The sequence below is a fragment of the Equus quagga genome, chromosome 11 (genome assembly GCF_021613505.1).
Source record: "Equus quagga isolate Etosha38 chromosome 11, UCLA_HA_Equagga_1.0, whole genome shotgun sequence".
Taxonomy (NCBI): domain Eukaryota; kingdom Metazoa; phylum Chordata; class Mammalia; order Perissodactyla; family Equidae; genus Equus; species Equus quagga.
Window position 1 is genome coordinate 104,974,989 of NC_060277.1, and position 12,634 is coordinate 104,987,622.

At 41.2% G+C, this 12,634-nt stretch overlaps 1 protein-coding gene across 4 annotated transcripts in view; it reads right to left on the bottom strand.

The window, feature by feature from the left end:
• ABCA5 (ATP binding cassette subfamily A member 5) overlaps positions 1-10,847 on the bottom strand; it is a 71,550-nt gene extending 60,703 nt beyond the window's left edge. The window contains exon 1 of one of the 4 annotated variants that reach the window (XM_046675874.1): positions 10,728-10,847. Coding sequence is in view for 3 of the 4 variants with exons in the window: in XM_046675872.1 (XP_046531828.1) it covers positions 6,529-6,622 (94 nt within the window). In the remaining variant the exon portion in view is untranslated. Of the gene's footprint in view, positions 1-1,925; positions 1,964-6,528; positions 6,710-10,727 lie in introns of those variants that run through there. The other 3 variants (XM_046675872.1, XM_046675873.1, XM_046675876.1) reach the window with 3 other exon arrangements.
• Between the last annotated feature and the right edge of the window lie 1,787 nt (positions 10,848-12,634).

Sequence of the window (12,634 nt, forward strand, 5' to 3'; positions counted from 1 at the left end):
GGACAGATCCAAATTGCACTGCAAAGGCTTTTGAAAACTAAACTGAAATTAGAACCACAGCTTAAAGAGTGCTGAGTAGAAACTTGAAACCTGAACCTAACCAGGTCGACAGCACACTAAAAGAAAATATCAACACTCTCCATAGGATTAAAACAAAACTCAAAGTCTCATACAGTCCAACATTACTCAGCAAATGAAGTATGTAGAAAATATCAACTCTATTAAGAAATGAAAATCAACAGATGGCAATGCCAAGTCGAAATAGACTTGGGAATTATGTGACAAAAACTTTAAAGCCACTATTAAAAATGTGCTCCAGCAAGCAACAGCAAGCACTCTTGAAAACAATGAAAAAAAAAAACCTCAGCTAAGAAACAAGACATAAAGCAGCACCAAATAGAAATTTTAGAACAAAACACAAAATAACAAGTAAGACTCATGGAATACACTCAAAAGCAGAATGAAGACAACAGAAAAGATTCTGTGAACTTGATAAATCAACAGAAGCTATCCAATCTGAACAACAAAGAGAAAAAAGGTTTTCTTAAAAAATTAACAATGAGGGGCTAGCCCTGTAGCCAAGTGCTCCACTAAAGTTTCACGTCCTCCACTTCAGCAGCCTTGGTTCACAGGTTTGGATCCCAGGTGTGGACCTACTCCACATACCCGCCATGCTGTGGAGGCATCTCACATAAAAGTAGAGGAAGACTGGCAAAGATGTTAGCTCAGGGCAAGTCTCCCTCACAAAAAAAAATGAACAATTACTCCAGAGAACAGTGGGACAATAACAAAAGCTCTAACATTCATACTATCAGACTCATAGAAGGAGAGAAGAAAGAGTGTTAATGCTGAAAAGATATTTAAAGAATTCATGTCTGAAAACTTCCCAAATTTGACAAGAGATAAAAACCTACAAGTTTCAAGAAGCTTGGTGAATCCCAAACAGGATAAATCAAACGAAATCCACACCCATACACATCATAATCAACCTGCTAAAAATTAAACGCAATGAAAAATCCTGAAAGCAGTCAGAGAATAACCATATATTACCTACAGGGAAATAATGATTTGAATGAGAGCAGGCTTTGCTACAGAAATTGTGTGGCAAAACTGGAATACTCATACACTGCTGGTGGGACTGCAAAATGGTTCAGCTGCCGAGGAAAACAATTTGGCAGTCCCCCCAAAAGTTAAACATAAAATTACCATATGACTCCACTATTCCACATCCAGATATATACCCCAAAGAACTGAGAACAGGGACTCAAACAAGTGCATGTTCACAGAGGTTCACAGCAGCACTCTTCATAATTGCCAAAAGGGAGAAACAGCCCAAATGTCCATTAACAGATGAATGTATAAAGAAACTGGTATACATACACAATGAAATACTACTCAGCCATAAAAAGGAATGAAGTACTGACATATGCCACCACATGGATGAACCTCCAAAACATTATGCTAAGTGAAAGAAGCCAAACACAGAGGGTCAAATATGATTCCATTTATATGAAATTTCCATAATATATAAATCCAGAGAAATGGAATGCAGATTGGTGGTTACCAGAGGCTGGGGAGAGAGAAGAATGAGGAGAAACTGCTTAATGAGAAAGGGGTTTTACTTCAAAGTGATGGAAATGAATTTCACCTCAATAATTTGTTTTTTTTTAAGATTTTATTTTTTCCTTTTTTCTCCCCAAAGCCCCCCGGTACATAGTTGTGTATTCTTCGTTGTGGGTTCTTCTAGTTGTGGCATGTGGGACGCTGCCTCAGCGTGGTCTGACGAGCAGTGCCACGTCCGCGCCCAGGATTCGAACCAACGAAACACTGGGCCGCCTACAGCGGAGCGCGCGAACTTAACCACTCGGCCACGGGGCCAGCCCCTCAATAATTTGTTTTTAATTGTATAAGCTAAATCGTTGTACCTATCACTTTCCAGTGTCTCCATCTGCTGGGGTAAGTTCACCCTTTGGAGGTCCTTGGAGCCTTTTTTGCCAGTGGACCTCTGTTGGAGTTATATCAGTTCTTCAAAGAGGTCACATTAGAGATGAGTTCAAAAGAGAAACAGCCAGAGTCTCAAGTGCAATCTCCATGGTCCCTATTCCAACTTGCCTACCCCAGTAACCTAGGATCTCTGCATACCAAAAGGTATTGAGAGGGCAGCCTGCAGGAGACACCAAGAAAGTCCTGTGAAGCCTTCTTCCAGAGCAATATTTGTTGCCGTGTTTTACATACACCTATCTGATGGGGGCCATTGGTATGACTTCCCTCCAAAACAAAAAGAATCTATTCCAAGCTGGCTGACCATCTCCACCTCGATAAAAAAACAGGCAACCTTTTAGAGGCAGCTTGGTTTACTCAAAAAAGGAAATATCTATAATTAAAGTTTGGATTAAATAAGCATCCTCCTTATATGCACAGAAGAAAGATGAGAGAGAGAGAGTTTTTTTAATTTAACAATGGGATAATGGACAACTTTTACTTTCTTTGGTTTTTTTCCTATATTCTGAATTTTTCCATTGATGCGTGTTACTTATGTAGTAAAAAAAAATACACAATGAGACACACCGTAAAAATATTAAATCACTAAATTAAAAACAGCAAAACTAAAGCAGTCAAGAATGGAGGATACATTAAAAATAAACTCTTCTAACAGCTTCATTAACGTTATATCAGATTCTGTAAAGAACTGATAATCATCTCTATGCCAATAAGAAAGAAAAAAACAAGAAAAACCACACTCATTCAAGGATGATTTACTACAAAACAAACACAGAAACACTAACCAATACAGCAAGAACATTCTCAAGATATCTGCCAAAACACATTGATTTAGTGGGCACCACTGAATTATTCATTCAAATTGAACACTGCATGCTTCATTCTTCATTTTTTAGAAAACAGGCCCCTCATAAAGTAGCTGATGGACTCACAATATTTTCCTTCTTTGAGAACTGCTCCCTGAACTCAGGGTTGAGTCTTTAACAGCCTTTTCTGAAACCCATGAACCTCTGCACCCACGCCACCCCGAGGCAGGGCTTTTTAAACTACAACTTACTCCTGCTCCACCCACCACCCACCATCCCAAGAGACACACAAACCATCTTCATCACCACCACTATCACCTCCACCACTACCCCCGAGCCATATCAATTACATTTTCTCCTGGCAGTATGGAATTTTTAACTAAGAGACGCAGAGATGGGAGTCATGGAAACAGTTACATTAATGGAAATATTTACAAAAGAAAGTTCCTACATTCTTGGTACTAAGCATTCCCCTAAGGTGTGATACCTACTGTGCCTAAACCTTGATTTTTCTTCCCTATAGTATGTGACACACCTTATTATCCACCCAATATATTTTATTGTCACTTAAGCTAGCCAGGATCAGATTCTACTTCTTACAACCCAAAGCACTTAACCAATATAACAGTATAATATGTACTTAACTCCATAGTTAGAATACTCATAAAGATAACAGTGATTTTTCAAAGTGAAGCATGGAAGAACAGGGGATGTTAAAAACCTTCCTGCCTCCCCTCCCTAGTAAGCATAGAATTCCACCGATACCAATGGCAGTGTGTAGGGGCAGATAAAAAGTTGAGAATCACTGATGTAAAGTTTTTAAAGAAGGTTTAAAATAATATTAACAGGGAAATATTTCTGCAGAAGATAATATACAATGACTAATTAAAGGAGTCATTTCAGTGTCTATTCAATCTTCGGTTACTTTCATGTCCTTTCTTCCAAAGCAAAGTCCCTTCATCAGCAAAAAGCGCTTTCACAGTATTTTCCCTCTGCAACTGAGCTCTATTCTTTAGGCAGATTTTCTTTCTCATCATTTTTCCTTAGTCAAAATGTCCTGTACTCCTTTGTGCCCAGTACTCTCCGAGAGAACATTCTACTTCTTGGTAGATAACCTCATCAATCTGATGTTGAGTTGATCTATCCTCATCTGTCATCCCTCTCCTCCAAAAAAGATTCAAAATCAACACAACTGTAATATGAGCTATTTATAAAAACAAGATACCACATCTACATTTTATTTTGATACTTTAAAAAGATTTTTATTTTGAATTAAATACCTTTGTAAGAAGAGCTTAACCTATCAAATAAAATTTCAACCTTAGCTTTTCATCTACTTCAGTCTGGAAGAGGGGGTACCGTATCTTTAAATTGAAATGTAGTGCAAACCCTTAGGTGGCTGCTGGCACTATTCTCCCCTCCCCCAACACAATTTAAAAAAAGGGCTACAGTAAACCCAATCAACATCTTCCAACACGCTGAAAGAAAGTGGAATCGATAAACATTTATGGAAAAACATATCATGACGAAGAGGCACTGAAATCAACACAAGAATTAATAATGCCTGCAGTAATACAGTAGAGTGATTAGGAGTGTGACCTCCGGAGCCAAACCAACTAAACAAGAACCCTGCCTCTGCCTCTTAGTAGCTTTGTGACCTTGGGCAAGTAACTTTTCTGTGTCTAAGTTTTTTCTTATCTGTAAATGGAGTAATAATTGTACCCACTTCTGTGGGGTGTTAGAATGACTAAAAGAATTAATACATGTAAAGCTGAAAATGCTGCCTGGTCCATGGCACATAATTATACACGTTGATCACTACTGTACATAAAAGTAGTATATCTAATATCCTCAAAAGGACAACAGTGCGGGCTCTGTGGCCCAGTGGTTAAGTTCATGCGCTCTGCTGCGGCGGCCCAGGGTTCGGATCCTGGGCGTGGACATGGCACCACTCGTCAGGCCACGTTGAGGCGGCGTCCCACATCCCACAACTAGAAGGACTTGCAACTAAGATATACAACTATGTATGGGGGCTTTGGGAAAATAAAGCAGAAAAAAAAAAAAGATTGGCAACAGTTGTTAGCTCAGGTGCCAATCTTTAAAAAAATAAAATTAAATTAAAAAAAGGACAACAAAGAATACCACATTCATGAAACAAGAACAAGGCAATTAAGAAAAATCTACCAGAGAACTTAGAAATGAACCAGATTGATAGAAATAAAATTCTCAATAGATGAGGTGAATGGCATCTGAAGGCAAATTAGTGAGTAAGAATAAAGACTGAGTCAAGGAAATCCTCCAGAATGGATGACCAAAAGATAAAGAAGAAAATGATGAAAGGAAAGTACAAAATCTGTTATGAAATTATACAGATGAATGAGTATTATGACTGACCTGAACAAATTCATGTTTCTTATATTCATAAGCTCTAGTCTAATCATGTGAAAATGTTAAATTTCAATAACCTTGAACTTCTGTTTATTCAAGTTACTAAAAAAAATGTTAAAGAAGAAAACTCAACTGACTACTTGTTTTCTTCATGATATGAAACCCGATTTGGCTGTTCGATTGAAGAAAAAAAAAAAGGAAACATTCTTAACATTGATTCTTTAGAGACCTTTAGTTTAATGTCCATCTAAACAAAAACTTCAAGGCTGTAGTTAGGTTTTGTAAACTGACAACAATGAACCTATTTGCCCTTCTTGCCACCCACAACCCACAGAGTCTAAAAGCAGACCAATTTGAAAAGGGTCATGGGGAATAAATCAAGCAAGGACTGCTCTGCATAATAACGGGAAGTACTAACTCTACTGTAAAAGATTCCTTGCAGGAGGCCGGCTCCGTGGCTGAGTGGTTAAGTTCGCACGCTCTGCTGCGGCGGCCCAGGGTTCGGATCCTGGGTGTGGACATGGCACCGCTGGTCAGGCCACGCTGAGACGGCGTCCCACATCCCACAACTAGAAGGACATGCAACTAAGCTATACAACTGTGTACAGGGGGCGTTTCGGGAGATAAAGCAGAAAAAAAAAAGATTCCTCGCAAATTATAAGTGCTTAGGAAAACATTCTGCTTCCCCTTCAAGTGTTGAGACCACGCTGTCTCTGAGAATTATGTTTGTCCTTTGGAGAGAAGACAGAAGGAAAAAGAATAGAAAAGGGGTGCCTACAACTCACCCTGGTGGGGTAATCACAGAAGTCCCCCCTTCTCACTAGCATCCCCCACTGTTCTGCAGGGTTTGGAATGGGGAGACAGACAAAGGAAGGATGTGGGAAGGCAGGGCTTTCTACATGGAACGACTCAGCCAACGATAAAGAGATGGTGTCTGAGCTGAGACCCACTCCTGTGGGTAGGGGAACGAGGTTTCCTGAAAGAAAGATGGAGATCCACCGAGCAGACATGAAAGTGGTGCTTCTGAGAGAAGTGTATTGCTGAAAACAGGGCTGAAAGTTAGAAATGAAGTATGGCCAGCACAGGGACATGTATCTGTAAAGAGTTTAACTTCTCAGGTGCCTTTTCTTGAAATACAAGAAAACCCAACTTAGCAGAGAGTTCTAAATTTCCTCTTCTATACTATAATCCTTTAATCATCCCAAACTTTATATTCTTAGGTGGTGGCATTCAAAAGAAAAGGAAAAGGTAATAAAGGATGCTTGGCCTGCCCCACATTTAACCCTGGCTCTAAGTGAGAATAGAATCAGACAATATCCAGGAGTTCACTCACTAGTGGTGGAGTTCATACAAGCCCATGGCAGAACTGGAAATGGTGGAGAGGACCACACAACATTAAACAGCAGCTTTTTGAGTAGACAACACATATAAGACCTTCTCTTTTGGAAAACATGAAGACCGTCTCTTAGGCAAAATCATCTTCTTGCAAAATTCTCTTTTGTAGGAAGACGATTCTTGAAAGCAAAGTGAACAAGTGAAATGCACTAAAACTTCTAATAGTATATTTTTAACAAAAAATACTTTTTTGGAAAACTTATAATACTTGATATAGTTCCAATTGAAAGTCCTACCAATGTACCTTTAAACCTCTTTAATAAAGTCAATTCTTAACTGCTAAAGAACAATGACAAAGACACAGAAATAAGGGTAGAAAATTATTTTTTAAAATGTTTACGTTACTTTCCATTGCTCCACAGCATCCCCAGGGAATGCATTAGTTTGCTGTGAGCTTTAAATAATAATTAGATAAATTTTAAACAAGTAATATCACCAAAGGTTTAATCAAATATTTAACATTCCTAGATAAATAATTTCCTAGATAAAAATAATTCATACTAAATCTAATAAATTGCAAGAAAACTTAAAGCTCATCTTCCTTTTCTAATGTATTAATAATTGACTTAAAATAAAGACTAAAAGTTACATAATCCAAACTTCAATATCAGAAATTCTCTTATTATGGGGCCGGCCCGGTGGTGCAGCAGTTAAGTTCCCACGTTCTGCTTCAGCAGCCCGGGGTTCGCCGGTTCGGATCCTGGGTGCGGACATGGCACCGCTTGTCAAGCCATGCTGTGGTAGGCGTCCCACATATAAAACAGAGGAAGATGGGCACGGATGTTAGCTCAGGGCCAGTCTTCCTCAGCAAAAAGAGGAGGACTGACAGCAGATGTTAGCTCAGGGCTCATGTTCCTCAAAAAAAAAAATCACTTATTAATTTATTAAAGAAATATTGATTACTACATTACACATACAATGAAACATACTTCACTCTTCTCAAAGCAATAAAAAATAGAGAAGTTGAGTCATCCTGATGTCCACAGCCATTCTGGTAAGAGATGCGGTCAGTCACCTTCTTAGCAATCTTGGAAAGATTCTGGAAAAGGCTCTTAGCTGAAAATGTTCCCTACCTCCAACAGATAGGGACTATCAGAGGTCACTTCTGGTCCACCCAAGTAGAACTGATTGTCACTCTCTTGTTCCACGTCTACATCTAATAAATAAGCTGTAATTGCAGTTACCATACTGTGTCATCATTATTTGTTTACGTCTTAATCTTGAACTTGACCATGAGATCCTTGACAAAAATGACTGCCTTATTCATCTTTGCTTCTCTACCACCAATGATATTACTATAACCAATATCATCTCACTGCAAATTCCTTTATCAAGACATGCTGAGAGTCCTTTTAGATCACAGGTCTGCAAACTATGACGGCAGAGGTGGGGGCTAAATCTAGCCCACAGCCTGTTTTGTACAGCCCCTAAATTGAGTGTTTTTGCATTTTTTAATGGTTAGGGAAAAATCAAAGAATAATAAAATTTTGTGGAATGTAAAAATTAGAGGAAATTCAATTTTTGTGTCTATACATGAAGGGTTATTGGAACATAGCCATGCCCATTCCTTTCCATATTGTCTATGATTGTTTTTGTGCTGCAATGGCAAAGTAATTGAGACACAGACCATATAAAACCTACAAAATATTTACAATCTGGCTCTTTACAGAAAAAGTCTGCTAACCCCTGTTACGGACTAAAAGAGAAAGAAGAAAAGTGGCACATGCGTTTAACATTTACTGAGGGATTTATGCACCAAACATAATGAAAAAAAAATGTTAGACACTTTCACTGACTTGGCAGATACATAAAATTTAATATAATGTGGTAAGTGCAACTGAGGGAAAGACTTTGGGAAAGAGTGGAAGGGGAACTCCAGGCAGATAAAAAAGAATGGAAAAGCTATACTCCCAAAAGGGCTTGACTTAGTATAAAGAACAGGGATAGCTGTGAAGTGGCACAGGCACAGACAGGGAATCGGGGCAAAGGGTGCAGGTGTATACTCTAGATGACACTGTAAACACAGCCACTGGAAATGGCATAGGTAATACCTTGTGTGCAAAATGAGATTAGACACCTTTATTTTGTGCACCCATTTATAGCACCCTGTATTTCCTCTAGCTCGCTCTTCATTCCTAAGAGAGATTGTTTAATGGCCTGGCAATCATATATTTCACTACTCCATGCACTCTCCCAATCCCCAAACCTCTAAAGCTTCCACTCGCAGCAGCATCACCCTCAAATTATAACCTTGATTCCTCCTTTATTGAGAAAACTGGAGCAATTGAATAAATTTCCAAAATGTCCCAGTATCCCTTCTATCCGCTTACCTACAACTGCGCCAAAGGTAATATTATATATTTCAACAATATGCCATTTTGGCCTAAACTGAAGACACTGTTTCCATTATAACTCTGAGCCATAAAGCTTAAATGGAATCTGGTATTAACTATACTTTTAATTTAAGACTTATTTTTTGGAAAAAGAGGTTAAGAACATATTTGGCAAATGACTTGAAAGAAATTCCTGCCCATCTACATCACTGGCTTCTCAACTAAAGAAATAAAAACACTATAAAATCAAGTCTTTTAATTTAACAGGGGATAAATTATAAATGCTCTTTTCTTCTTTAGTGTTTCAAAATTTAATGAAGATAGTGTAATAAAAACAAAGTACTAGTTGTCAATATGACTTAACCTAAATTTTAGGACAGTATTTCTTGCTGAACGGGAAAATGCAATGGGACCCACACAAGTTATCCAATGCCTTTTCTTATATATAATAGGTTCCTAAAAGCTCGTGCTTAAAGCTATTTTTAATCCAATTAATTCACACACTAGTAAAGATTACGATTTAGTAGAATATCACAAACTTCTTTTATATGATCATGCATTTTTAACTCAAGAGCAGAGATTATAAAGTGTGGCACTCTTGGCACACGGTTTATAGTATCTGAAATATAAAGGACATTCAAATAAACATGTATTAATAAATTTGCTTTTATCCTGAATGTAACATTTCCTATACTAAACCCTGTTTGAAGGAAAATACACTTAAACTGCACATATTCAAGGACTAATACCTTGCTAGTTTGATTTTAACCCAAATACCCCAAGACCCTTAATAACGCTCTCTTACATGGAGTCCTCCCTAAAAATATGTAATATCGCTCTCTGGGCAGACACAAACTATAGTGGAGAAAGCACCAGAATTTAGTCTGGCATCCCTGGGGTGGAATCTCAGCTTTACCTTTTTGCTAGTTGAGATCTTAATAAGTGACTTAACCACTTTGTGACCTATTTTCCCCGTCTGCCCAACTAGAATAACACCGCCAACCTCAGAGGGTGACTGTCAGGATTAAATGAGATAATACTGCGCTCACGGTTGGGAATCCAACATATACTCCTTTTCTCTCTTTCTGTTCCTTCAGAGCGTCCTCGATAGAAAGTAAACGTGATTCTCTTTATTCTTTCAGACTTACTTATTTTAAAACGTCTATCTAAGCCTCAGGAGCACAGAAAAAACCCTCCTTCCTCTATTACGGCTTCAAACCGAGATCGATGCCTCCAGCCGAGCTAGCCTTCTCAGAAGCTGAGAGAGATGTTTGCACGCCTGCAGCTCTTCGCCGTGTTTTAGGAATCAGGGTGTTTCCCCCCTAAAATCGTTGTCATGAGATCTGCGCATTTTCAGCTCACCCAAACTCCCGTGAACACGCACGTATTACATGATCAGCATGAAACCCCCGAGGAACAGCCAGTGCTAATTAGCCAGTTTCGAGGGGAATTTGCGTCCACAACATTTTTTCCCTCTCCCTAACGATGCCCTGGCGATGGAAACGACCTGGTCCAACCCGACGCAGCCTGGCGCTGGTAACCCGGCCGGGCCGGTCCCGGCGGCCCCCGCACCCCGACACCCCGGGGGGAGCAGACAGCGTCGGCGACAGCGCTCGCGGCCAACCGCGCTTCCTCCGCCGAGACGCGGCGCAGCGTTTCTCGTGCCCCCTAGCCCTCCGACCCGCACACCGCAGCCCCCGACCGCCGAGCCCTCCCCGCCGCCCCTGCTCGACCCCCGCCTCCTTCCCCAGGGAGGCTTCCCCGAGCGAGCCTCCAGCGCCGCCGCCCTCGGCGCCCTCCTCACCTCAGGGCCGGGCCCGGGGCGCAGCGCCGTCCAGCCGCGACGCGCTCGGTCGGTGGAGACCGCGCGGGGACGAGCTCGGCAATGTGTGCGAGAGCGCGGCCCCGCGCGCGCGCCCCAGCGTCGCAGGCCCGGCAGCGCGCCCGAGAGAGCAGCGCCCGGCGCCGGAAGCCGGGCTCCGCCTCCAGCGGAAAGCACCTGAGGGCGGGGCTCCCAGAGGACGGGGTCAGCGGACGCGCGCGCTCCCGCTGCTCGGCCCCGCCCGTCCCGGCGCCGGCGGTGCGGGAGCGCGCCCGTGGAGGTAGCTCACCTGGGGGCGGGGCTCCTAGGGGGCGGGGCGAGTGGGGGCGCGCCGAGACCCGGGTGCTGCGCGCCCGCCGAGCGGCAGAGCCTTGGGAACCCCGCCTGCTAGTTCCGCCCGGGCCGTGTGGTCCTCGAATCTGCATTCCCCGCGGAGACCTCGCCACGCTCTGCCTTGAGGCACAGGCACAAACAACCCGCTTGAAGTCAGGGGCTCGGGTCTGAGTCCAAACCTGTGACCTTGGCCTGCTGCCATCTCATTGCCTCCCGGGTCACATCTAATTTTAAGAATCTTTGCTGTTTCCCGGCTTTTGAACAGTTCTCTTCCAGGACTACATTTTAAGTCACTCCGCAGGCCTTCTTCACGCCGCAGCGCCTGGGGTGCAGTGTCCTCATTATCGTAACTACGTCCTCCAACTCCCATCAGGCAGCGACATCTGGACAGTGAGGATGCTTTTAGTTTTTGAAGTATTCTCACGAGAGTCCGGGCTGTGGTGGATCTTGAATTTTCCAAAAGGCCTGAGACTTTTGGCATCTGTGGAAGACTCTATATCGCACTTACTTTTGTTAAAAATACTAACTGGGGTTTTGAGTTTTATTACCCAAAGTGACCTAAATGGTGGTCAAAAGTTATCGTAAAGGAAAGACAAGCTCACAAGACTAGCATTACAGATTTTTCCTCTCTAGATTTCTGTATGGTCACATTTCTTTGCAGTTTTTTCACTTTTGAGAATTTAACTATTTAAAGACTTTTTAAAAATTCTGTGGATCCTGTGTATATCCAGTATTTTTAAAATGTGTCTTGTTTTTCTGCTTCGCAAATTTAAACCGAGTGCCCCCCAACAGTTACTCTGCTAAGTTCTACTAAAATTTTAAAAATCAAGGAATCAAGTTTTATTTATCCTACTGAATATGGATTAAATAGGAAATTCAGAGGGTTAGCAGAATCCATGGTTATTAAAAATCTGGCAGTGGGAGTCCGGGGAAGGAAGCTAAGAACGTCCTAGAAACTACACTGGAAAACTGAAGGCAGGTAATGAAAACTATTCATGTTATATTTTTTCTCTTTTGGAATATCTTAAGACGTTTTAGTTACAATTCAGAAGAATGCATTCTTAGTGGCCTAGGATTTAGGAGCAAGTAAATAAATGGAGGTCAAAGATAAATAAACCTGGTAGAAACGTGTTACTGAAATATACATTCACTCCCTACTCTCCAATTGTACTTCTCACTAGTAGCCTCAACCTGGCTTTAACTTCAGAGGTCTATTCATCATTTCTGCCACTATTCTAGGCATTTGTTTCCTGGATTTCTTATGCTTGCAATGTTCACTGTCATTCAATCTGTCTGTTTATGCTTCTACTTTTGCTTGAAGACCAAAGACCCAATTCTTCTCTAAAACTCTCATCACCCCAGATAAAATGGGTGTCTGCACACATGCTACCATCTTGTTCACATCATTTTACTTATGTACTCTCTCGTCAATTAAATTGTAAGTAGTGTGGCATTAAGCGATTTCTCTTAGATTGGTAACTTAAATTCCCAGGTCCTATGCATCATAATGTGCAGTAAAGGTTGATAATACTACTGATGAGAAAACACATGTACAA